The sequence below is a fragment of the Prionailurus bengalensis genome, chromosome C2, assembly GCF_016509475.1.
Source record: "Prionailurus bengalensis isolate Pbe53 chromosome C2, Fcat_Pben_1.1_paternal_pri, whole genome shotgun sequence".
In the NCBI taxonomy this organism is placed as follows: domain Eukaryota; kingdom Metazoa; phylum Chordata; class Mammalia; order Carnivora; family Felidae; genus Prionailurus; species Prionailurus bengalensis.
In genome coordinates, this window is record NC_057350.1 from 95,090,254 (window position 1) to 95,118,038 (window position 27,785).

Genomic DNA, 27,785 nt, shown 5'->3' on the forward strand with positions numbered 1-27,785 from the left:
TTTTTTACTCACAAGAATTCCCATTCTAGTTCTTAGGTGATGGGAGTAGAAGGCAAGTGATCATTTTTACTATGGCTCCTTATTGAAGAAAGAAAGAATAGGGAACTTAGAAATTAAAGGCCCATTAATAAATATAATAATTTATGTTTTTTAAAATGTTGTTTATTTTTTTCAACGTTTATTTATTTTTGGGACAGAGAGAGACAGAGCATGAACGGGGGAGGGGCAGAGAGAGAGGGAGACACAGAATCGGAAACAGGCTCCAGGCTCTGAGCCATCAGCCCAGAGCCCGATGCGGGGCTCGAACTCACGGACCGTGAGATTGTGACCTGGCTGAAGTCAGATGCTTAACCGACTGCGCCACTCAGGTGCCCCTAAATGTGGTTTATTTTTGAGAGAGAGAGAGAGAGAGAGAGAGAGAGACAGAGTGCAAGCAGGAGAGGGGCAAAGAGAAGAGACACAGAACCTGAAGGAGGCTCCAGGCTCTGAGCTGTCAGCACAGAACCCGACATGGGGCTTGAACTCCCGGACCGCGAGATCATGACCTGAGCTGAAGTCAGACACTTAGCTGACTGAGCCACCCAGGCTCCCCATAATAATTTTTTTTTAACACGCATGTTAAGAAATAACTTGTTTTTCAGAAGACCATACTATATTGGTCATATAAAGCCATATTCTAAAAAAATTTTTTTTAACGTTTATTCATTTTTTGATAGAGACAGAGCGTGAGTGGGGGAGGGGGAGAGAGAGAGGGAGACACAGAATCCGAAGCAGGCTCCAGGCTCTGAACTGACAGCACAGAGCCTGACGCAGGGGCTCGAACTCACAGACTGTGAGATCATGACCTGAGCCACAGTCGGACGCCCAACCAACTGAGCCATCCAGGTGCCCCAAAGCCACGTTCAAAAAGGAAATGCATACATTGTATGAGAAGGGGCCAAGTATTCTGTGAATTGATCAGGTTATTAAAAAATAAAGATAGGTTATTTAGTCAACCATGAGATTAAATATATCATAAAATATTAATGATACAATTTTGTGTAAATTGCAGTAATGTAAAAGGGTGTACCGACACCTTAAGTTTCTTCTTATTACCAAGTTACAAAATGTTGTTACCTTTTGGGGGGTTAGAATATATTATAAAGCAATTTGTGGCAGTTAAGAAAATGACCCTATAAAAGTAAAAGAAGGAAAATAAATAAAATATAGACATGAGCCACGACAGATGTTGCAGAGTAGGGAGTGGATGTGAAGACAAAAAGCGATGTTGTTAAATGCAGCCCTGGCAACACGCGTCACAGATTAAATAATGAACGCCAGTTAGTGGGCACAGTGAGGAGGGAACAGAGAGGGTATTGTTTCGGCTTGTCTATCTAATTTCAGACTAATTGCTTAAGTACAGGCTTCTGTTCTGGTTATAGCCAAAGGAAAATTGAACAGTTGAAATACTGTAAATTTTGTAACTCACCCTGGATCGCCAATCAGAACTAAACGAAAGAGCTTTGAGCAAAGAATGCAAATCAGTTGTTACCCTTGCCTGCAGATGGAAGCCTGGAGAGAAGCAGGATGCACTCAGTAAGCTCTGTACTCGCTATTCCTTCCTCTCTGGATCGGATTCTAGCTGATTTGATACAAGGGATGGACTCTCATGTACTCTTCTGTGCTCAGGGCTGCAGCCCCATAGAGCAGGTGGCGGATGCCAAGTCCTCCCCACACCCCCACGCCCACCCTGCCCGGGAGTGGTGTCTTCCTGGGCTGCGGCCTCTCTGAAGTTTCAGGCAGTTGGGGTAGACTTTTCCTACTCTGGGTCTTTGTGACGAGCTACTGAGCTGATAAATGTGAAAGCACTTTGCTGACACAAATGAAGGGATGACTATTTTTAGGGTGTGCAGTTGGTGGAGGAAAGAACACAAGTCAGAGGTCCTGGGTTGAATCCTGGGTCATCTCATACCATGTCCCCCCTTTTCTGAATTCCTTTTTGAAATATCTTCCTGTGGTTTTTTTCTTTTCCTCCTTAAATCGGATAGAGGTTCTTTACTTCTGTGTGTGTGTGTGTGTGTGTGTGTGTGTGCGCGCGCGCGCCCTACGGGACACCTTTGGCATTCTAGTGAAGTTAATGTATCCCTTTTCAGAATAATGTTTAATGCGTAACTCAAATGTCTAAACTTAAATGCTTAAAATTCAAATGCACGGGATTACAAAGGAAGCCAATGATATGATATACAGTTATCTGTAGAGCAAAAGATATGTGGTATTGTTACATACATCCTTTATTAATGCATTCCACACCAAGAACTAGTGGCAGGTCTGGGAACTACTGTCATTTGGAAGTAGAGATGGGTGGAAATGTTACTTTGAGGTACTTGTAATAACCGTAATGTGATATGTAGATATCTTTTGATTTCTACTTGTGATAAGTTACCAGTATGGCTAATTTTAGCATGGATTGTTGCCTGCATTTGTAAAAGAAGGAAACCCTCAGTTTCAGTTGGAGGTTCGTAAAAACTAAAATGAAAATTTTCTCCCACTCACATTTTGAATTCTGGTCGAGATCCTCCGAAACACCTTGCCTTAGACTTTACCCTTGGGGCGCCTGGGTGGCTCAGTTGGTTAAGCGTCTGACTTCGGCTCAAGTCATGATCTCGTGGTTCCTGAGTTCAAGCCCCACATTGGACTTTTGCTGTCAGCATAGAGCCTGCTTCAGATCCTCTGTCCCCCTCTCTGCCCTCCTCGCCACTGCCTCTCAAAAATAAACATTAAAAAAAAAACCCTTGGGGTGCCTGGGTTGAGCGGCCAACTTCGGCTCAGGTCATGATCTCGCGGTCCGTGAGTTCGATCCCCGCTTCGGGCTCTGTGCTGACAGCTCAGAGCCTGGAGCCTGTTTTGGATTCTGTGTCTCCCTCTCTCTGACCCTCCCCTGTTCATGCTCTGTCTCTCCCTGTCTCAAAAATACATAAAAACTTAAAAAAATAAATAAAAAAAACCCAAATCCTTTACCCTTTACTCTTGTGGCTGGTGCTCTTGGGGCAGACCCCCTGTTGCTGCCCTCCAGCTGCAGCCATCCTTTCTCTGCAGTGCCTACTAGATGTGCACCTCTATCCAGGCAGGGGACTGGAGCTCCAGACCTGTATCTCCTGCACATCCACCCTGGATGGCCCGAGGGACCTCCCACTCGGCCTCCAGAGTCCCAACTCCTGGGCCCTTCCGTGCCCCTCTGCTCCTCCTCCCGTGTTCCCAGCTCTGCAGATGGCCTCAACAACCTGCACCTGACTCAGGCTCCAAACCCGGCTTGAGCAAGGGAACTAACTAGCAAGTGACACTGCTGCCTGCGTTACTGACCCAGCGTCCTTGGGGAAGCTTGGGAAAGTGTAAACTTTTACATTTGAAAGCACTGGTCTGCCCTTCCTTCTACTCGGAATGTCTTAATTTCTACCCCACCCACCCACTCCAAAAGGCCTCGATCCTTACTTTGTCTTTCCAGTGCACACATCTGGTCATTTTACCATTGAACCTCTCTCTCTTTCTCTCTTTTTTTTCTAAGAATTTTTTTTTTAAGTTTATATATTTGTTTATTTTGAGAGAGAGAGTGCACGTCCAAACACATGGGTCCAGAGGAGGGGCAGAGAGAGGGAGACAGAGGTTCCAAAGTGGGCTCCACACTGACAGCAGAGAGCCCAACGTGGGGCAGCAGAGAGCCTGTTGTAGGGCTTGAACTCAAGACCAGCGAGATCCTTACCTGAGATGAAGTCAAAGCTTAATGGACTGAACCACCCAGGCGCCCTCTGGTTTAAACTCTTTTGATGTCTCTTAGCCTCTGTGATATGACATCAGAGGGCTCCTGCCTCTCTTGCAGCATTTTCTTCTGCTCCCTGTGGTCCCTTCAATGGCCTGTTCACCATTTCGCCCTTTTCTTTGGAAGGCTGAATGGGTGCTCTCTGCCTGGGGATCCCTTACCTGCCATGTGGCCTTCTGTTTTCAGCTCTGTGGCTGCTTCCCTGCAAAGCCTTGCCTGGTCTACACCATCATGAGGACTGTCTACAGAGCATTTCTCCTCTCCCAACTCCCCCTCCCTTGTGTCTGACCAGAGTCTGGCAGGGTTTCCCAAGTGGTATGCACCTAGAAGGACAGAATGATTCAAGTACGTGGTTAGGAACACTTACTTCAGAGCCAGACTGCTTGGGTTCTAATCCCAGCTCCACCAAGGGCAAGGTACTTACCCTTTAGGTGCCTTGGTTTTCTCATCTGTAAGGCTGGTATTATAAGATAGTGGTGGGGGGGAAAAAAAACAGTGGTGAGATTTAAATGAGTTAATACTTGTAGAGCAGTTTAGAACCATGCCTACCTTATAGCAAGAACTTAAATATTAGCTATTAGCTTCAGTTTCAGTGATGTAGCTTGGGCTTATTAAGAAGTCACATCCTGCTTGGGGTGCCTGGGTGGCTCAGTTGGTTGAGTGTCCTACCCTTGATTTTGGCTCAGGTCATGATCCCAGGGGTCGTGGCATCGAGGTTCTCTCTCTTCCTCTTCTTCTCCTCCTCTCCCTTGCTCATGCACTTTCTCTCTCCCTAAAATAAAATAAAAAATTTAAAAAAGTCACATCCTACTATACTGTTTTTTCTGGGTTTTTACTCTAGTGCAATTTGAAACCAAGTATTTTTTCTTCATCTCCATTGACGTTGATATTGTACATGGATTTTTGGCAGAAATAATTTGTATGAGACAAAAGGAAATACTTTTGACAGGAAAAATCTTAGGGATATAGCCTTTTAACACAGTGATGGACACTGTCCCACCAGTACTTAGCTGGTTAAGTTGGGGGTTTATCCATATTTATTCCATTTCAGAGATTACGTTGACTGGCATTTTACTTGCAGATTTTTGGGTAAAGGAGGGATCAGCATTATTTATCAGAGGATTTTTCTGGGAATGTAAATCATTGTATATATTTGCAAACCAGAACTACCGAAGAGATGGTTTTGAGTGTAATCACTTTTTTTCTTTTTTGCATGAGCATTTTCATATCTTCAAGAAATATTCTGCTCTTGTAGGGGGGACAAACTTTCCTTGAACCTCACCACACACTTATATTGTATGTGACATTAATGCACCCTTATAACAGATCGTCTTCTGCTTTTATTGTGTTTTCTTCCAGCATCAAAGTTGTATTTCCCCTGAAACTTAATTGTTCCAGCCTTTTCTTGGTTTTGCCACCAGGTGGGGTTCTGGCTCCTTCTTAAGGCAAGGGCCGCATATCTAGAGGCCAGTTTTCTCATGGAGGTGATTGTCTTGATCCCCTCATTCTAAAGTGACCCCAGGAGAAACCATTGAGCTCACCTGGGAGTGGGTGGGGGAAGCAGGTGGGGCACGTGTGAGGTCTCTGGGGGTCTCCAGGTTTTTCATGCCTGATCTTGTGCTTATGTGCTAACGTCTTCTGTTGCACCGGTTTTTGAGAAACTTGATTTTACCAGCAATACCTATATAAATCTGTTTGGCAGGAAATGAATCCAGTGTTCCTTGGAATATTTGGTCCGATGTTATGTCTTAGAAGAAACAATAGAATTAGAGAATCTTGACCGTGAAATAGGTCTTTTTTTTTTTTTTTTTTTTAAATCAAGGTGAAGTCGTGAAGTAAGCCATTACAACTGACACGGTTCTTGGAGTTGAAAACTAGGGGTAAACTATGTATACGGTACTGTGAACACGTCGTGTTAAAAAGCGGAGTGTGGATTTTCATTATTTCTTCAGCAATATACTGGAACTTTATGGACTGTTTGGAGATAGAAATGCCTTTAGGAAATTATCAATTGTACTTTTCTAGAATGAGAAATGAGTTCACATTTCTTTGTTTGAAACCTAGCGAGTCCTATTCAGTTCCATTTTAAACTGTAAAGAACTATAATATGAGCAAAAAATCTTTTATCTTGTAAACATAACCTAAATATAGATGGTAAAACTGAATTATGAGTGATTTTCAGATTTACAGACACCAAGAGGGAGTCATAAGTTAGAATGATCCTCAGAGGGTAGCTACATTTGAGGCAAGCATAGCATAATATACAGAAATACTGAATCACTCACTGTGCTGGTCACCTCAAACTCATGTGACATTGTATGTTAACTGTATTAAAAAATTAGGTTTTTTTAACACATACTCCTCTCAAACATAAGTTGATTTTTAGACTTTAGTGATTAATGAGATAGTAGGCTTATTTAACGCTACCCCTCAAAATTTGAAAATGGTATGTAACTTTGATTCTTAGCAATGGTCCCTTCATGTGTCCCTCTTATGCAAAGTGAAATTGCAGTGCTATATGTTACACCGTCACCACCATTGAACTTCATCTCATGACCCTAATGGGGAGCGGATCGCATTCCTCCTGTTTAAAATGAATGAGTCACTTTACTGCAGCGTCTGAGAGAGAAGGGAGTAAGGGTTCTCTTTGTTTAAGTTTGTGTGTTATGGTTTTCTTAGGCAGCAAGTTCAAAATTGAAGCCTGAAGTCTTTGCTCATGGTGTACGTGGTTTTTATTTCTCACAGCAGCCCAGTGTCTATTTAACATATGGGGAGTGGTTTCAAGTTCATTACTAAAGCTTATAGGCTAAAGTGCTTTGTGGGCTTGGCTATGACTTAAGTTGCCAAGTTCCGAACAAACTGCTTTCCTTGTGTTTGTGGATTCCCTGGGTAGTCCGAGTCCTCCCCTCTGGGCTGGATCAGCTGCTTTGGAGATTAGTTTCATAGTAAAGATTCTTTCTGTAAAGCAGTATGGAGGGACTGCTTTCACAGGGGCACCAGGTTAGTAAATAACATTTTGAACTTCTCTGCTGCATGTGTCAGACTTTCTCTCTACTGACTGTGGGCGATGACATGACAGCATAGCATTTGTGCCGTCGCTGTGTTCTTGTAGAAAATGATGTGAGTTCGTGGAGGTTTGGAGGTTATGATTCTCCTTATCACATATGCGTTGTTTGGCAATATTATATACACATGGGAGCTAGAATGAAATGGCATTTATGTGGTGGATTTGTAGTCCGGAGATTTGGACTTGTTTGTAAGCATTTTTAGTTGCTTTTTCCGAATTCCTTTCTTTCTGCCCTCCTGTTAAGTCTTCTAGGCATAAGTGTGATTTTTATACATGGCTGATTGTACTGTTTTTGAACATGAGGTGGCCTTGTGCTACCCTCCAGCTAGCGATGTCGTACCTCACACCGTTGTGCAAAATTGCCTGGTGCCCAGTTTTCCCTTGGGCCTACTTAGAGTTATCATGAACCAGAATGCCGTTTTCATTTTCTCTTTGAAGAGTCTGACATTTTTCTAGAATGCCTCCTAAAATACCCACATAACTATTGATGTGGGCACCGTGTAGAAGTGCATAGCTGTCACTGTGTTCATTCTCGAGCAATTCCTCACGATCCGAGACTCCTTCTGGAGTAAATCTGATGGCAAAAATGGAGCGTGCCTTGTATTGCTAATAGTAATAACACGAAATTCAGTACGTAAGTACCAAGAGAGTGTCTTCTTTAATTTCATTAACTTAAAGACCTAGAGAGCAGTTTTACCTCAATTAATTTGTCACCAAAGCAATCCAGCAAGAAATTGTTCTGCACGAGTAAATTGGATGATGTTTTAAAGTTTGTAACACTCTATAAAATATTCTTGTGTTTATGTTACTTTAAGTGTGCTTTGGTTGGAAGTAATGTGCGAGTGTTTTAAAATAATGCTAATATGGCCCTGTTATTGCCCTTTTCTTCTGCTCTTCCCCCCCCCCCCGCCGCTGGGAAATACAGTGTATTGGAAGGGATCTGTTCTTCCCTGTTCTCCTCTGTTCAAAAAAAAAAAAAATTGAGGGAGAAGAGAGACAGAAAAAAGAACTTTGAAAAAATCTTTGTGGTGACATGCTAAATTTTAAGGACCCTACTTCCTTGAGGATCACAGTTTCCATATCTGCTGAGGCTGAAGTTATACAGTTATGACTGCATGCCATTTCAGGATCACAAATTTGACTGTACTTTATACCTCCAAGATACAATTGTACAGCTAATGATTGCCCCTGCCTCTGCAGGTCTTTTCTTGACAGCAAATCCACTGGGTCATTTTAGCTTTCAAAACAAAATAAGACAACAAGGCAGATTGCTGTAACTTGCTTAATATACACTCTTACTGCATATATGTACTCTTTATTATACTGTTATTAATAATTAAATGCTCTGAATTTAAAATTTAAAGAAGGACTTCTGTCAGCATGATTATTGCTGCCCAGTGATTTTTCAAGAACAATGTTAAGAACATTTTGCTCACTGCTTACTTACTTGTGTTTAGTCGGCATAGATAGAAGTCTTCAAAAGCTCACAGGAAACTCATTTGTGTCTGGTGGATCTCAATTTCTGTGTTCCCAAGTGCTTCACAGCCTTTCCTCTAGAGAAGATACCCAAACAAAATACCACTGAGTAGAAACACAAATAAACAAATGTAGTAAAGTATAGGAGAAACTCCCTGAAGGCCAGATTTTAGGGTTTTCCCAAAGAATATCCATTACGTTTCCTTCAAACATGGGTAGAAAAAAAAGACCATACATACAGTAGGGTGTTCGAAATCTGTAATTTGAGGATAAAGTAAGCAAATCTTATTCCTGATTCTAGGTTTGAAACTTGCATTATAATTCTTGTTCTCATCTTGCTGGACTAGGTTGGTTTTGTTACAACTCTGCCTTTTGCCTAGAATCAAGTAGAGACGGGTATTTTTCTCATTCCATACCATTAATTTTAAGCGAAGCTCTGAGCTGATTAATTTATATCAAACTGCTTTCTTGTTGGAATTCAAAGTACTCTAGATGTCTCATAAATCTCAGATGGCTTGTGAACCTAGCTGATAATGCATAAGCGTGTGATCCTTATTTTCTTTTAAAACGATTCAGAGCTTCGAGGTTGGAGACAAATCCTCAGGCAAACCATTTCAGTATGAACTGGCCCACACACTGGGAGAACCGACTGGCGGTAGAAGATAGGCACTCAGAGGAAAGAAACGAATACATAGAAGTAACTGTGATATCAAGAGTCGGTTGGTTTTCTGACTGCTGAACCTTGATAAATCTATTCATGGCCCAGGTGGCTCTCATTCCCATCCCTAGTCAGGATCTTTTCGGTGCCCCTTTGGGGAGGTGTTAGTCTGTGGTTTCTGGCCTTGGGTTCATGGTCTTTCTTGTGCCTAACCCCCAGGTTCTGGCTCAGCCCTGCTCACTGACGGTGACGATGCGCAGAAGTCCTGTGCTTGCGTGTCAGAAAGTGGGGAGGACTGTGGTGCCACCCACCCCAGACATTCAGTATTTAATAGTGACAGGAAAACTGACTTCCTGGGCGGATTTTACTCCCGAGGCTGATCTGACTGACCACAGTCCTCTCCATCCAGTTCCCTCTTTCGTTTGGAAAAACCCAATTTAAGTTTTACAGTCTGGCATTTCTTTTCTTTTTTTTCTTTTTAATATATTTTTAAATGTTTATTTTTGAGAGAGAGAGAAAGACAGAGTATGAGCAGGGGAGGGGCAGAGAGAGAGAGAGAGAGACAGAGACAGAGACAGAGTCTAACGCAGGCTCCAGGCTCCGAGCTGTCAGCACAGAGCTGGACGCGGGGCTCGAACTCATGGACCATGAGATCATGACCTGAGCCAAAGTCGGACGCTTTACTGACTGAGCCACCCAGGCACTCCTAAAGTCTGGCATTTCCGGAGGTAGAGTGGAAATAATGGTCCTAGCAGGAACGGTAGAGGTAGTGGTGGCAATAATAACATAGTAATAACAACAACAACTAATACCAAAACCATTCCCTAAGGGCAGTCCCTGTTCTGAGCCTCTTCTCTGTTTCTCACAACAACCCCAAGAGGCCAGTTGTCCTTATCCTCATTTTATAGTTGAGGAAACTGTCCCAGGAAGATTCTGTCACTTATCCCAAGTCATAGCGGATAGCAGCATTAACAGTGCTGTGCCTCAGAGAAGTGCTCTGGTGGGAAGAAAATTTAGTACAAGAAGTTTATGTTCTGGGGGCTATAATCCAATATTTGTTATTAATGAGAAACAAACAGGTGAGCACCGATACCTGTGTCACTCTTCACACTCAGAGATGCTTCTGTTGACTCACTGTCAACCAGTAAGGCATGTCCTTTGTGTTCTTACTCTACTGGGTGGGAGGTGGGCTTGTACTGTTTTCTCACCTGTTCTGCTGGTGACCATTGGCAACATACAGAGTTTGCCCATGGTCAGTGAATGAGACCAATGGCGACCATGGAGAGTCATGACCATGGAGAGTCAGCCCACAGCATTGAAAATTGTCTTTTGACTACATACTTAAGCTCATCTTGGAACTTCTGAGACCTTTAAAGGCTAAAATAATAAAACTGCTAAGGCTAGGAACTTGGATCTTCTGATTGTTTAACTTAATTTGGCCTGTGTGAGTGTCCTCCTCATTCCTGCCCAGTATGATTTCCTGCTGATAATCAAAGCTCTGGTTATTTTGTCCGTCCTGGAGGCTTTCTGAGGCCTAGTGGAAAGCCAAGAATATGAGACAAGTGTTTCCTTTAAAAACGTAAATGTGCATTTGAAAATGTTGGGCAAATAGCTTACTTTAGCTTTTGCTAAAACTTAGACGTGTGACAAGTTTGGAGTCCTTTTTTTAAAAATCTTTTTTTTTGTGTGTTTATTTATCTTTGAGAGACAGAGAGAGACAGAGAGAGACCGAGTGTGAGAGGGGGAGAGGCAGAAAGAGAGGGAGACACAGAATGCAGAGCAGACTCCAGGCATGAGCTGTCAGCACAGAGCCCGACGCGAGCTTGAACTCACAAACTGTGAGATCATGACCTGAGCCGAAATCGGGCGCTTAACCAACTGAGCCATCCAGTGCCACAAGTTTGGAGTCTTTAACAGTATTTGAAAACATAGCCCATAGATTAAGGAACTATGTTTAAAGAGAAAAGAAGGAAAGAAAAGAAGTCAAACAATAAAGATTTGGATCTTTGGATGGGGAAGCACTTTCTCATTCTAAAACCAATAGACAAATCACAAAAGGAACAGGGTAATAGATTGGAATTTTCCAGGTAGGAGTATAAAACATTTTAAGTACAAAAATACTAACGGAAACATTACTTATTATCATAAAAAGTTGGAAGTACTCAAAACATACAGTAGAAGAAAATTGTATGATGGACCATTATGCAACTATTACAATTTTGCAATGGTATGAAAAAAGTGTAATAGCAAGTAGTGATGACAGATATTTAATTTAAAACACTTAAAATTAAACTATTTGTGCACTATGTACTTGGCCCTATTTAAAATCTACGTATCTCTGTCTGTACTATGCTTAAGGCGATAGCAGAAATGATGGTCACCTTAAGTTAATAGAGGTTTAGGGATTATTTTGAAGTTGAGACTTTCTGGTAGTTTGTATTTTCTTCTCTATATACTTTTCTGCATATTAATATTTTTAAACATTATAGTTGAAGAAAAAAAAGAAAACTACTTATGAAGAGAAAAAAATGAGAACAATATGTACCAAAATTTAATTGCAGGTTAACATCACCCATATTCTATTTAATTAAGATGGCGGCTTTAAGAATGATTTTAATTTTCCTCAGTTTGTAAATCTAAGATTTCCTTTCATAAGAAATTATAGTTTTTATAATAAAAATTAAAATAGATTAGGAGTGACAGGTTAGATGAGGCAAGATCAATTTTTATAAAGAACGAGATAATTTTACTTTGGAGAACAATTATTTCACTACGTTTATGCATTATTTTAGGAAATTGCCTTTTGATTTTTATCTATCAGGTTTAAAGTTTTAGTCAGTGGTTATAGCCAATGCAATTTTAAGGTAGAGAGTTTATTTAATAAGGGATATGGGAGGAAGCTCACTTAAATACTTGAAACATCAGTCTAGGAATGACACTTTCATGGATTTCCATTGTGTCTCGAGAACACTTGCCTCCTCATCTTATACTGAAGCCTAGAATGATTGAGTCCTCATTTTATACCGAAGCCTAGAATGATTGAGTCCCAGAGGCCACAAGGTTCCAGTTGAGTTGGAGTCTTTGGGCCCTTTGAGGTCTTTTGACTCCCCAGTTATTGCTATTTCTAATACTCCATTCTGTCTACTTAAAAACATTTTAGTAATGATGAATGAATATTTCCATTTTTTCTGGTTTGGTAAAAATCAAAAGCTAATACCATTCAGCACTTACCTAGTGACATTCGAGAAAGAGGCTGAAGGCCCGTTAACTGCTTCCAAGGAAAACTCACCAGCTTCATAGGCATGGTCTTCATTCTCCTCATTGTTGAACATTTTGTTCCTGGGTAAGGCTTATTTACTACACATCTGGTTTTCATGTTTATTCTGGAAGACAGCAGCCACATGGAATGACTAGAGATCACTTGATACTGAACCCTGGAAAAGTAGTTTCTAATAGCTTTCTTGACATTTATATATCACAAAGTTAACCCCTTTAAAGTGTACAGCCCAATGATTTTTGGCGTATTTACAGAGTTGTGTGACCATCACCATAATGTAATTTTAGAACATTTTTGTCATTCCAAGAAGAGGCCTCGTACTCATTCCCTTGCTCCCGTTTTTTCCTCCCCCAGCCCTAGGTAACCCATATTCTACCTTCTGCCTCTCTAGATTTGCCCACTCAGAATATTTCATGTGAATGGAATCATACGTTATGTGAGAAAGCTGGACATTTTAATTTGATGCTCAAAGACTGCTTAGGTGAATGTGACCTGGTCGCTGTGGGGGCCCTTTCTTCTTCTTCTTCTTTTTTTTTTTTTAACGTTTATTTATTTTTGAGACAGAGAGACAGAGCATGAACAGGGGAGGGGCAGAGAGAGAGGGAGACACAGAATCTGAAACGGGCTCCAGGCTCCGAGCTGTCAGCACAGAGCCCGACGCGGGGCTTGAACTCACGGACCGTGAGATCATGACCTGAGCCGAAGTCAGATGCTTAACCGACCGAGCCACCCAGGAGCCCCAGCCCTTTCTTCTTAATAGTGTCCTGAGGCATGAGATTGAGACAAAATGAACTCAGTGTTGTTACCTGTTTATTAGATTAAGTGGCTTATTTGTGTTTTCTTTCCCTATATTCAGATTCAAATTAAAATCTTCTGTAATCAGATTTAAAAACTATGTGGGAGTATATAGCCGTTGATATGAAATTGTTGTCGACTATGTTGCAAAATTGTGAGGTTATACTAGTTAATAGTTGGGACCTTGAGTGAATCACTTGACTTCACTAAGACTTATTTTTTTTTAATCTATAAAATATGGGTTAAAATATAAATACTTCCCTTGTAAGGTTCTTATGAGAATTAACTAAAATAATGCATATAAAAGGCCTACTGTAGTTTGATGCTTCATAGGTGTTAAGTGATGTTAGCTATTGTTATTAGTGTCACTTATAATAAATTGTAGAAAGTTATTTTCCTTTGCTTTAAAAAAAACTTGTTTATGTTTACCCATTTTTGATAGAGCATGAGGGGTGGTGGCAGAGAGAGAGAGAGAGAGAGAGAGAGAGAGAGAGAGAGAGAGAATCCAAAGTAGGCTCCAGGCTGTGAGCTGTCAGCACAGAGCTTGATGCAGGGCTTGAACTCACAAACTGTGAGATCATGACCTGAGCTGAAGTTGGATGCTTAGCCGACTGAGCCACCCAGGTGCCCCTATTTTCCTTTGTTTTTTAATGACTACATCTATGCCCTCCTAAGCATTTGAGTTGGCTTGCAAGAATATTTGCATACCATTAAACACACATACAGATATTCACAGGGATGAAAGAAAACCAGAGCTGATAAAGTTAGTGAAAAATAATATCAGAAGAAAGTACAATAAGAATAGTAATGGGGGCGCCCGGGAGGCTCAGTCAGTTGAGTGTCCAACTCTTGATTTCGGCTCAGGTCATGATCTTGTGGATTGTGAGATTGATCCCTGCGTTGGGCTCCATCCTGACAGCGTGGAGCCTGCTTGGGATTCTTTCTCCCTCTGCCCCTCCCCTGCATGCACACAAATGCACGCACTCTCTCTCTCTCTCTCTCTCTGTAAATAAATAATAGTAACGATAGCTAACATTTAGGTAGCAGGTTTTCAATGGGCATTTCTGTAGCATCTTTCCTGGCGAATAGTGCCAGGGAATAATGCCAGATCAGAAATGGGCAGAGATAATCCAGGAGAGCTTCAGGCTGGGAGGCACCTTGAATGTTCTCTACTCCACCTTCCTACCCCATACATGAGACATTACCATCGATGACAACTCGGTGTGGTGTTGGAACTCAGTGTAAAGGTGAGTGTATTGTCTCATAATGTGTATAGCAACTGTTTATTAAGCATTTCCCATGAGCTAAGCTCAAATTAGAACCCAAACTGACTCCAAAATGATATAATTATGATGTAAACTCGTCTGCTCAAGGCAACCAGTTTCCTTGTTAATCGTTCTTTTTTTACAAAGTTCTTATACATATTAAAGTGCAGCGTGTACTATCATAGTGCCCCCTGCTCCGATTTTCATAGTACCTTCTACATGGAGAAGCAGACACCTAATCAGACAGTTCTCCTGATATCGGAAGGTAACTATCATTCTCTTGCTCAAACATGCGGGGTTACTTTTCCATTGTTCTTTTAGATTACATAGTCTAACACACTGCAACCATTCCTTTTTCCTGGAATGTGCCTTCTTTTCCAGTAAGCACAGTGAACTCCGAAGCGGTTCTTCAAGATTCCTTTCCACTGTACCTTCCCGGCAGTTACTTTCCCCAGCCCCCAGATCGAGCACTTCCTCCTCTAGGCTCCCACCACACTACCCTTCACACTCTGAGAATTAGTTCTTAAAAGTCTGTCCCCTCCCCTAGACCGTGAGCCTCTGTCAGAGAGCTGTTGACCTTTGTGCTCCTAAACTCCATCCTGGCACCTGACACGTGATGATTGCTCCAGACAGTAGAAGAGAGAATTTTGATCTCACGTCCTATAGATTCCTAACTATATCTGACTTTACAGATGATAGATGTCTTTGGATCAAGGGTGTGCAGGTACACTTTGATTACCTGAGGGCTGAGGTAGAAAACCAAAAAGCCATAGCCTGTGGCTTCTCTTAGACCCAAAGTAGCATCATCTTGGGAAGCAGACTGAAGGTTGGTCTCATTTGGCTCCTGTGCCATTCATTTTCACTTGGTCAAATTCTCCACTGACTGCCTGATGTAAGCATGGTCCTTGCTTGTGCGTTGGGCAAGGCTGCTACCCACACCTTTGCTCAGAGAGCTTTAGATAAAATGATTATGACTTTGACAGTGGGGTTGAATCACAAAGTTCACAGTAAACTTAATACCAGTATTCAAGTAAATGCTGATAAGAAGATACAGAACATTCTGTTTCAATGTGAAAATTATAGTAGTTTTTCATAGAGTGTGGAGTTTTCCTTAAAGCATGGATAGAAGGTTAATTTAAGAAAAAAATTTGTAACTGGGGCAGTAAGGGCCTGTCACTGGAGGAACGAATGTGGATGTCACCAAGGGTGACTGTAATTCAGAAAACCGGTCTGAGTCTTAAATGGATTCATTAGGCCCTAACTAGAACATTCTACATGTGGTAGGCGAGGTGCGGGTGTTATCTGGTCTCAGGAGTTGTGGAGTGCCTACTCTGAGGGCTACTCTGAGGGCTAGACCCTGGGGCCCTACCTCTTGCCATCTGAGTCTGGATTTGCCAGCCTTCTTTATCCACAATGAGTCTTCACCTCCTGTGTGGATTGTTACGATACCAGGCACCCCGGTGAATGTACCTTCTCCTTTAACTTTTTGCCACTTTTGTGCTAGCTTTTCCCTGGAGCTAGCTGGAGCCCGTGCCCTTGGAGGCCGTTGCTGCTCTGAATGGTCCCCAGAGGTCTGGCCTAGGTCTGGAGGAGGAAGACTGAGGCATAGGATTCTAGAGTTGACGTGGACACAGGGTGCAGCCGTTAAGAGCATGAAGGAGGCTTTTCTGGAGAGTGCTGACGTGGTGCCATCCAGGTGCTGATGGTGCACTTCCTATTTTAGGAAGCTTTCCATTTCCCAAGCCCCTTCCGTCCTAGAGAGCCCAAAGTGTTATGAAGTCCTCCTGTATGCTGACGTGACAAAGTCCTCTCTAGAGTAACCATCCTCGTGTGCCAGCTCCATTCCCTGGAACCACAGAGGAAACATCTACTTACATCCACTGGGCTTGATAGGTTTGAAAGGCTTCTCATTTTTGTTCAGCCTAAAAACTTCAGATTCTTTCGACTATTTCTCATACCATGTTTTTCAGACTCTTCTCCACACTTGTCCCTATTCTCTGAATGTCTGTGATTTACCCTTGTTCTGTGGTCCTCAAATTGAATGTAGTACTCCCAACTGTAGGCTGACTAGCAGGCTGGGATTATCGGCTGCTTTCCTGGATACTGCTCTTCTGATAATGTGTCCTAGGAATGCATTAGATCTTAAAAACAGCAATATATCTTTTAAAGTGTTTATTTTGAGAGAGAGAGAGAGAGAGAGAGAGAGAGAGAGAATGCGCATGCACCCATATGAGCGGGGAAGGGGCAGAGAGACAGGGGACATCGCAGATCCGAAGCAGGCTCAGCACTTACCACAGACAGCCCAATGCGGGGCTTGAACTGCGAGATCATGACCTGAGCCAAAGTCAGATGTTGAACCCACTGAGCCACCCAGGCTCCCACAAATAGGAATATTGACATGTGCCATTTTTGGACAGTTATTATATTTGAAGGCAGTGTGCCAAAGTGCCTTAAATATGTCACTCAATCTCCCCCACACTAAGGCCAGCATTACTGTTGTATTTCCTTGATTTGAAGGCACTGTTAAGGGCTAAATATACCATCAATTAAATTCCAGCTTTTCAGGGGAAAAAGAGGAAAGAAAATGCCATCACGTTGAATGTAGATGTCAAGTCCAGTAGTCATGCCAATTTCGGAAAAGTTAAAATGCGTGTGTGTTGGGGAAAGGGGGCAGAAAGTACATGTTGGAATCAAGGAAATATGGTATTTTCAGGCTACAGGTAAGGAGACTGAGCTTAAGGAATTTGAGTAACGGGCCACAGGCTGTAGAAGGGAGAACTAGGGCTCGGGTCCAGGTCTGCCGACTGCAGTGTGCGTCCCTACCGTTCACCCTGTTCCTGCCCAAGGCCTGGAAGGTGAAGTTAGCTCATCTCCAGTTCCCGGGGGAGGGGGGGTTTCCTCACAAAACAGCTGTCAATCTAAGCAGCCCAGCCTGTGCTTATAAGTGTATTTCAACTTAAATGCAGATATCTGCATTTATCCTTGGCAGCAAACAACTTTCTATGCATTCCTTTCCCCATATTTTAGTGTGTTGACCACAGCAAAGCATATAAATGTTTTTGTGGCTCTACAAACATTTACTTAGGTATGCCTGAGAGTGGTACGTTCATTAATGCTACCGGCGATGAGGTTGGTTTAGCACAATTGTTGTAATTTTTTAATACAATCCACTACTGGTCTCATCGGGCCTGGGAATTTGGTTCTGTTTGGGGAAACTCATGCATTTGATGGTCCCATGGCTCCCTGAAGCCCCCATCCTAGGCCGACTCAGGCCTGCGGGCTACCCTGTCAGTGCTCCTTCATAGTTAATATGTGTGCTTCTGTTTCTGTGGCCTCTGGACTTGGCCCTGAGTCAGAATCCATGAGGGCCACACTGCGCTAAACTTTGCTCTGCTTCTCACTTGCCCTCTGACTGCACATGCTCACATCTTTCTGTTTTTGTTTTTTGTAAAATCCTGCGTTATTTGATGCAGTTTATAGAAAATCTGTGAATCATGATGAAAATCTCTGAATCAGGATGATCATGACAGTAACAGAATAAGTGAGTTGGGAATTAAAAACACTTCTTTTTATAGCTCCATTGTGGTTGAAGGAAGAATATCTTGCGAACTTTCTAAGAGATATCTGGATGATTAATTAACAAGAAATCCAATCCAGTTGTTCTAGTTCTTTCTAGACGAAGACGGGGAGAAGTAGAAAGTGTCAAGAATGTATAATTGAAGGTTTTAAGAAAAAGAACCTGCCTAGTAGCTTTCAATGACAGAAAGCATAGAACTAAAGAAGATATCTTCAGTGTAGTCTCAGCTCCTGGAAGTGTAGATTTGTCTTTTTTTTTTAAGTTTATTTATTTTGAGAGTGAGAGAGCATGAGCAGGGGAAGGACAGAGAGAGAGAGAGAGACAGAGAGAGAGGATACCAAGCAGGCTCCACACTGCCAGTACAGAGCCTGACACGGGCTCGAACCCACAAACTGTGAGATCATGACCTGAGCCAAAATCCAGAGTCAGACGCTTAACTGACTGAGCCACCCAGGTGCTCCCTGGAAGTGTAGATTTGTCACTGGCAAACAGATTTAGTGTATTTTTTTAAAATGGGAATAAAGAAAAAAGTCAAATATACTCCAAACCTTTTACAAAGACTACTTTTAGTTATGTGCATGGCTTTTATAATGTGGAGTTATCAGACCTTCATAACTCTGTTTAAACAGGTAAGAAATATTGAGTAAAAGTTAACTCCATCAGATGCCTCTTTAGATTTTGACTCGTAGCCCAACATAACTCACACCTCTGGTGAGAGGATAGTTACTGTCCTGTACTTCTTGGCTAAAAATAGAAGCCACTTTCTGTCTAAAAATGAAGGTGTATGGCTTAAAAAGAAAACCATGTTGAAATAACTCAAGTTGAAATCAAGTTTAAACTCAACTTTAAGTTGACTTTAGTGTCGTACTCCAAAAATGTGATAAAGTTGCCTTGATAAGAATTGCCTCCTGGATCGTGAATGAAGGTGGTAATAGTATACAGATCTGGAGGTTTATCAACCCACAGCAGAGCTCTACTCTTTGCCTGATAAGCGATTCAGTATTTGCCACAGCCTTGGTGTGTTTTTATTTGCTACGTGGTAGATACTTCTAAAGACATAAGTTTGGAAATTTTAGAAGGGAGTGGGACTGTAGATCTACCCCTTATAGATTCAGCTTTTGCCTCTATTATCAGTTCCCTAGGGATCTTTATAGGTCCTTTAGAATATCTGTGGGCCATTATGCAGGTGAATTAAGGTCTTGATAGAGCCATAGCAAGCTGGTTTTGTTCTCACTGAGTATAACCCTTCTGCCATATTTTCCTTCCCAGAACTTCATTCCTCCTATCATTAAAGTAAATACGTAGTTTTGGAGTAGTCTAAACCCATGTCTTTCAAACTGATGCCCATATGAATCCCCTGGGTATCTTGTTAAAATGCAAATTCTGTTTCTGGGGTATGGCAAAGATTCTGTGTTACCAGCCATCCAACAGACTACACTTTGAGAACCCCAAATCTGAAGGTTTTCACTGTCCGTGCTCCCAGGGAGACAGGTGGTGGGAAAGGGTCAGTGATAAAACACACATTACATGGAGGAGCCTCATATGTTCATTGCTATGATTACTCTGGCATGTGACCGGCTGAGTTCAGAGAGACAGCAGTGTACATATTGAGAACCTTAAGGGGCGCCTAGGTGGCTCAGTCGGTCGAGTGTCTGACTTTGGCTCAGGTCATGATCTTGGGGTCTGTGAGGTCAAGCCCCACATCGGGCTTTGTGCTGACAGCTCAGCCTGCTTTGGATTTCGTGTCTCCTTCTCTCTCTGCCTCTCCCCCACTTGTGTTCTGTCTCTGTCTCAAAAATACATAAATGTTAAAAAAAAAAGTTAAAAAAAAAAAACCAACAACTTTGGGACCTGCAGTCCTCCCTCTGCCCTCCAGCAGTTGGATCACATGAGCACATTACTAATCTCTCTACACCTCAGTTTCTGAATTTGTGGCAGGCAGTTAATATGAAAACCTAGGTTTAAGGTTAAAAGATATAATGCATATAAAGTACTTAGTAAGTGCTTGCTATTCATAGCTATTGGTGGTAATAATTCAGAAAACATTTACTGAACACTTACTACATTCCTGGCGTGTTAAGATAGGTATGTAAGGATCAAAAGGCACCTCTTTCAACTGGGATTGAATTGGTTTATTTGGAGTCCCTGGAGGTGAGATTAGATCTAAAACTTTTAACTCTAAGTCCAAAGCCCTTCCTGTCTCATTCTTTCTGTGTGCTCACTGGCTGTTTCTTATGATGTGAAGCCACATTAAAACAAACCTGGTTTCAGACAACTTTAAGTAAGTAGAACCCATATACTGACTCTCCGTGAATTCAACATGATCTAACTTTTAAAACCAAAAGTGAGTCCTGTTTGGTTGCTTGGGTTTGCACGAGTTATCTGGGTGGGGGGGGGGGGGTTGAGACTGAAGTGTAGGTTTTTGTTTTGTTTCTTATCAGCTGAATTGTTTTGCTTGATCAGCGGGAAAGGAGTAATACCAGAGAATAGGTGTTATCGATTTCTATTCTGGTGGATCCTAAGCATTCATCTGCCTTCCATTTGCCATCCACTTTTTCAAGTGATTTCAAAAGGACTCTGTCTTTGCATGAACTAACTTGTTTTTCTCATACAGACTTAAAAAATATGCACCCTGCCTCTTTTGCAACAAGGCAGCGCAAATGCTGGGTTGCTGGGAGCTGGGTGTTTTCATTTGTCTTTGGTACCTTTCTTTGCAAAGGAAATGATCACTGCCTCAGAATTTATCTTTTCTTTATCTAATAGGTTTTTTAGTTATTGAGAAATGCGAGCTTTTTTCTGAGCTTACAATAGTTTGTGTGTATATGTGTGTGTGTGTGTGTTACATACCTTTGTAATTTTTTAAAAAGATACTGGTTTGGCAGAAACTTAAGTGTGACTATTGTGTTTGTTACAGCATGATAATCTCACTGAGCAGTCTATAGATAATGAAAACAATGGAATTTGAAAATGTTCATTGTAGGCATTGACAGATTGCTTTCTTTTAGTGCTTTGACAATGTCTTTTTCCTTTGTGCCTTTCTGTTTATAAGTTTATCTTATAACAAAAATTTGTCTAGTTTTGTTATAGAAACTGTAGAAGTGATTTTGGTACTGGCTAACTCTATAGGATCGTTGAAAATTACCTGCTCTTCTTTGAGTGTTGGTATATGTCGATCGATTTTTTTTTTTTTTACAACTTATTATTCCTGTGTCTTTGTAGATTTTTAAAAAATAACCACTTCATTGGGCTATAATTCACAAACCATAGAATTCACCCACTTGAAGTGTACAGTTCCAAGTTTTAAGTATATTCACAAAATTGTCTTTGCAGATTTTTGCCAGTCCATGTTTCTTTCCTCTTTGTCCTGTGTAGCCCAACCCCCTTCATTTTACCATTCCTTTAATGACTCTTCTTGCCACTTATAGTTTTGGGCATATATAGGTACCCTGACAATGCTAAGAAGCTACATACTTCCTGATTACACTGTGGTTTTTTATTAACTTTATATTAGTGCCATTTTAATGATGAATCATAATCTGTCAACCGTGTCCGTGCGTTGTTAAGCCTGGCATGTTTCTCGTTACTCCTCTATCCTTCCTTCCTGCAAACCTCACCCTCCACCATATCCAGTTTGGCTTGTTTACTTTAAATATTGCATTGATTCTAAAATGTGACAGAACTGAACTGGGATGGTTCCATTAAGACTTCACACAGTGGAGACTCCTCTGGAAATGGTTGTTCACTATAGTAACTGTATAAGCAGAGCCAGCTTTCTGTTCAGCTCAGTATCTTTTTTTATTTGTGAAAGAACACCGTTGGCTGGCTAATAAAAAAGCAACCAATTGAAAGCAATGTTACTTATCTGACAAAATTCTATTTGGGGCAGTCCACCTTATTATTATTGAATGCTTTTTAGCTCCAGGCCTTCAGCATCTAGAGGAGGGGATAGGGGATGGTGGGTAGAGACTTTGAGATAAAGTCTAAATGCGTTAATCACCTGCCTAGACCCTATGCTCATCTACATGGCACCTTTTTTCATTTCCTTATACCTGCCATGGTTTTGGATGTGAAATATAGTCATCATGTTGAAGAGATATTTAGAATCTGGCAGGACTTATTAATTGATTGGATATAGAGAATTAAGGAGAGATAATTGCTAAGGATGAGTTCCAGGATTCAGTTTTTCAGGGTAGATGATATTTGCAGTTCATTCAGAAAGGAAATACAAGATGAAGAAATGTTCTGGGATTTGGAAGATGATGGATTCTTTATTATAAACTTTTTTTAAATTTTTACTTATTTTTGAAGGAGAAAGAGAGAACATGAGCAGGGGAGGAGCAGAGAAAGAGGGAGACACAGAATCCAAAGCAGGCTCCAGGCTCTGAGCTGTCAGCACAGAGCCTGACGTGGGGCTCAAACTCACGAACCATGAGATCATGACCTGAGCTAAAGTCGGACGCTTAACCGACTGAGCCACCCAGGCGCCCCAAGATGATGAATTCTTTAAAAAAATGTTTATTTATTTTTGAGAGGGAGCGAGAGAGGGAGCGAGAGAGGGAGCGAGAGAGGCAGGCAGAGCATGAGCCAGGGAGGGGCAGAGAGAGAGAGGGAGACAGAATCTGAAGCAGGTTCCAGGCTCTGAGCATTAGCACAGAGCCTGACGTGGGGCTTGCACTCATAAACTGCGAGATCATGATCTGAGCCTAAGCCTGATGCTTAACCGACTGAGCCACCCAAGTGCCCTGGAAGATGATGAATTCTAATTTGATCATATTGAGTTCATCCAACGGGGAAGTTCTTAGGCAGATGGATATATAGTTCTGAAGCTTAGGAGAAAGAACAAGGCTGGAAACAGATATTGAGGGCCCAGTAGACACTGGTGACTAGGAATACAGAGATGGCTTCTGCCTTCAGGAAGCTTCCAGTCTTCCAGAAGAGGCAGAGGCATGGACTCTGTGAAGAGGAATGTACTCAATGGTGTTTTCCCCCATTAGCCATTGAAATACCAAAGAAAGGAAATCTCAGCATGCATTGTAACTGAGAGGTGGGTAGAGTGGAAAAGCATGATCCCAGGACTCTGGAAAAATACTAGCATATAAAATTGAGCAGAAGAATAGCCTCCAAGAAAATTCCATCTCAGTGGCTGGAGAAGGAGGAGGACCCCTGGAAGAATGTGGGAGCATGAAAGCCAAGAGAAGACATGGAGTCAAGAAGAATGGAGTGCAGGGTTATGCAACAGGAAGTTAGCAGAAAACAAGCACGGGGAGGTGACCTTTGGGTGGCACAGTATACGGGTGGTTCCGGACTTTGGTGAAAGCTGGCAGAGTATAGAGGTAGAAGCCAGGTGCAGTGGGTTGAAGGATGAAGGAGGAGGGAGGAGTGATGAAATACAAGGAGTAAGTAGACAACTTTCTGAAGCAGTTTGCCTCTAAACGGGGTGGGGGGGGGGGAGCTAGTAGGATAGAGTCAGCTGAGGTTGGAGTCCAGCTGAATGCTTCTTCTGCACCCATGTTTGAAAACCCCAGGGAGGGGGACACCTGGGTGACTCAGTCAGGTAAGCATCCAACTTTGGCTCAGGTCAGGATCTCCTAGTTCATGAGTTCGAGTCCTGCATCAGGCTCTCTGCCATCGGTGCAGAGCCCGCTTCAGATCCCCTGTCCCCCTCTGTCTGCACCTACCCTGCTTGCACGCGCTCTCTCTCTCTCTCTCTCTCTCAAAAAAAAAAATATATATATATGTGTGTGTATATATACGTGTGTGTATATATACGTGTGTGTATATATGTGTATATATATACGTGTGTGTGTATATATATGTATGTGTATGTATATATATATATGTATATATATGTATGTATACATGTATATATGTATGTGTATGTATGTATATGTATGTGTATATATATACATGTGTATATATATATGTGTATATATATATACACACACACGTATATATATACACATATAATCGTATATACATATACATATACGTATATATATTAAAAAAAAACAAACCTTGGGGAGGGGGCCAAGAAGTCAGAGAGTTGAATTGGCCCAGGGTTCGGTTTTTCAGGTGATTGCAACGGAAGGAAGGACAGTGGGACCATCAAGGAGAGGTTTTCAGCAAGAGAGGAGTTAGAGTCGTGGACCATGTGCTCTCAGCTAGATGAACAGGGGCATAAGGGCTGGCACGGGCTGTGGGAGCAGGAACAGCTTGTCTGAGGTGCAGTCGTTGCTGGGTGTCAAAGGTGTGTTTGGATACAAGTTGGATACAGGCACCTGTGAGGAGCCTGAATGCAAAGAGTTAATCAGGCAGTCTTGCTGCTATTCCACCAAAATAGATGGTGGTCTCCTGGTTTTAAGAATGAAAGAGTCACAGGGCAGATCTGTAGCCATTTCATCATGAGCCCTAAATTTGAGATGTTTTGTGGGCTTGGTGGGAGAATACGATGTCACTAATCATATGTGTTCGTCCATCCCACCAGAGGAAGATGGAAATGGTACCTCTATTGTCCTGGCTATGTTAGTTCTTTTTCTAGACTGACTTCTTTTGTTAAAAATTAAGTAAAATCTGTTTATGTCCCTTTTAATAAGTAGTTTGGTTAGGCACAAAGCATGTAGAACAGTTTCCAGCTATCAGGTTTTGATGAGGAGAGTTTATAGAGTATTGTGTCCCTCTGAATATGAAGATAGTAGCTTACAGGGAATGGACAGAGCAGGGAATGTGATGTTTAGGAGTCATGATATGATTCTCAGACCTAATACTTACACAGTATGACCCTGGTCGGACCTCTTGATCATTTTAAATCTTTGCTTCTTCAGCTGAAAAGAAGGTGAAAAATAATAGTTTGCCCGCAGAATGAGGAAAATCGGATATGATGTACATGTGAAAAATACTTTGTAATCTGGAAAGCAGTATGCTCACGTTCTCTGTTTTGCCCATATTGTGAGCTGTTCTAAGTCTTAATCCACATTTATTCATTCCTCCTTTGGTCTATAGTTACTGAGAGTCCAGAAGACACTAGGAACTGGGAATCTAGAGATGACCTCTCCCTTCAGGGAACTGAGAATCTTCTAGAGGAGGCAGAGGCCAAGCAGAAAGAGTGTTCTCAGTGGACTCCCCTAAATGCTGTAGAAGCAGTGAGGAGAGGCATCTAAAACAGCCTGGGAGGTCAGGGGAGGCTTCCTGGAGGAGGTGGCACCTGTGAGGAGCCTAAATACAAAGAGTTAATCAGGAAAAGAAGGAGGGTGGAAGCAGGCAAAGCTACAGAGGGAGCAGCCTTTTGGGAGGCTGAGAGGTCGGAGAGCATGGAGCATGTTTGGCTCAGTCCGGCTGAGCAGGGAAACATAATACCTTCCAAAGCTTGACTGTGAAATCACAGCAAAAGAGAAGCAAGAAGTACAGGTGACCATACATATAAATGAGGTGCTTTGAGGATGTTTTAAGTGGTAATAGGAAGAAACATGAGAGCAGGGAGGTTGATAAGGGAGTTGATTAATGGAAAGGAGGGTTTGAAAGAAGCCCGGGCTTGAGAGCTGGGCCAAGTGGGAAGAGGGGCCATCTTCTGGGGCTTTGGTGGGAAGGAGGCAAATACATGGAGTAAGGTGAGGAGCAACGAGAGGGTTCCTTCCTTAAAGTGCCTCTTCTCACAGTGTAGGAAGATACGTGAGGTATTTCCGGAGCCCAGCACGGTGGGTGCTCAGGACATTGTGGTTGCTCAGTAAATAGCTGCTGATTGAATTACCATCATCCTGGCCGCTTGAGAAGCCCCACAGACAGAGTGGCGTGACTGGAGAGCACAGTGATGTGCCAGTCTGGCTGGCACGTACTGCCTGTCTCCAGTGCACTGAAGTTGGGCAGCCTCTCTTGCAGTTTGCCATTGCTTGTTAGCGCCGATACGGTCCTTGTGCTTTTGATCCCCAGGGATGTTGCAGAGTCGGGTGTCGCTAGAAAATTCTGTTCCTTAGCGACAGTCACAGGAGTGACGGTTTCTTGAGCAATCCCACACTAGTTTTTTCCAGTGAGGCTGGCAGCCTGTCCACACCTACTGAGCAGAGTCTGGCTGCAGCCGAGACAAAAGCGGTTCATCCTGCCTATCTGGTCGTCCTTCTTACACATACTGGACGTGGTTCAGAGCTGCATTATGTGGAAACAAGCAGGCCACAAAACAGACTTGTGTGAGCATGCAGGGGACAAAAGAGGCCTGAGTTCTAGACTTGCCTCTGTTTTCTCTGCATGACCCTGGGCCTCTGTCTTCTCAGTGCATTGAAGGAGGTTGGACCAATGGATTGCACAGATCATCATCATCACTGACCAAGTTTTGTATCTGTTGGTTTCATTAGTCCGGAGATTGTATCCTCATTTCTTACTTCGTGTCTGCCACGAAATATATGTGCCACAGGTATATTGAATCAGATTGCATTAGCTTTCTTTCTTCTCAGATATGTGCAGATGCGCAAAGTAAAATAGTGCCCGTTGATCATGTAATTTACTTGTTCGTTCAGTTCATTTCTTCTCAACAAGTGCTAAAGATCTGAGACAGATCATACTTGACGTCTTTCAGAAATGGCAAGGAGCTTGAAACCCCTGAAGAGAGAGTTCAGAGGAATTGAGAAACTTTCCTGAGGCTCAGAGAAGACAGTGGCTATGCTCCCATAGTGGGGCTGGCCATGGGGATATGTCTAGAGAGTCTGTTACACAAGTTTGACACATGGTCATTCGGGGTCTCCAAGGAGCTTACAGCTCAGGAAGAATGAAACAGACACAAACAGATGACTTCACCTTAGCAAAAGACGTTGCATTTGTATGATGGCCACCAAAGGAACAGCAGATTTGCTAAGTTTTCTACTTTCCACAATTTGTTTGGCATTTAGGAAACATGTCTGTTACCAGGTTTTGTTTTTTCACTTCTCTTGGCTAGAATGTCAGTGGTTGATTGATGTACCTTTCCCATTAATGTGACTAATAGAGAACAGTAATATTTATAATATCAATTATGTATTGAGTTCTTACTCTGTGCCAGGTACCAGATTAAGTACTTTATTAGATCCTATTAGATAAGATCAGTCTCATTTAATAGATGATAGAACTGAGGCTCAGAGAGGCCCAGAGTAATGTAAGTAAAGCAAGAGGCTACTGGTTCTAAGACTCATAAGTGGCAGAACCAGGTAAGAGGCTCTGTCCTTTTTTTTTTTTTTTTTTTTTAATATTTCTTTAAGTTTATTTATTTTGAGAGAGAATGTGAGCAGGGGAGGGGCAGAGAGGGAGAGAGAATCCCAAGTAGGCTCCATGCTGTCAGCGCAGAGCCTGATGTGGGCTTGAACCCACACATGGTGAGATCATGGCCTGAGCCAAAAACAGGAGTCGGATGCTTAACCAAGTGAGCCACCCAGGTGCCCCAAGAACCTCTGTTTTTAAGCCAACTGGGCTCACTCAGCGTCTGTACATTGTTTTCAGATAGGCCAAAGGAATGAGTGAGGATAGATCATGGAAAATTAAGGAAGATGGGGGTCTTGTGACAGGCTAACCCTGGTGGATTCAAAGTTCTCACCTAATTTTTAATTTTTATTGACTGGGTTTGTTTTTGTTGTTGTTATTGTTGTTTGCTCAGAAAAGAGTTTTGAGTGCTTACTGTGCACTGTGGGGATGACCCAGTTGCCTGTCCCCAAGAGTTTACAACATCACAGAGGACATGAGGCGTGCCCCCAAACCTCTGAGATATAAGCGCCACCGAAAACTTAGAAACCAGATGATGCAAAGCTTAGTCAAGAGAGATGTTGTCTCTACCTGCAGGGGATGGGTTGGGGAGAGTCGGCAAAGTTTCAGTAAGAGGAAATGTGGAAAGTCTCAGCAGGCGAAGACGTGGAGGATGGGAGGG

The 27,785-nt window shown here is 42.3% G+C and overlaps 1 protein-coding gene across 4 annotated transcripts in view; it reads left to right on the forward strand.

The window, feature by feature from the left end:
• Positions 1–1,457: 1,457 nt before the first annotated feature.
• Positions 1,458–27,785, forward strand: part of PLD1 (phospholipase D1) — a 173,953-nt gene continuing 147,625 nt past the window's right edge. Inside the window, exon 1 of one of the 4 annotated variants that reach the window (XM_043594903.1) lies at positions 1,458–1,575. In XM_043594903.1, coding sequence (XP_043450838.1) covers positions 1,514–1,575 — 62 coding nt within the window. In that variant the 5' untranslated portion in view covers positions 1,458–1,513. Of the gene's footprint in view, positions 1,576–6,654; positions 6,794–27,785 lie in introns of those variants that run through there. The other 3 variants (XM_043594900.1, XM_043594902.1, XM_043594901.1) reach the window with 3 other exon arrangements.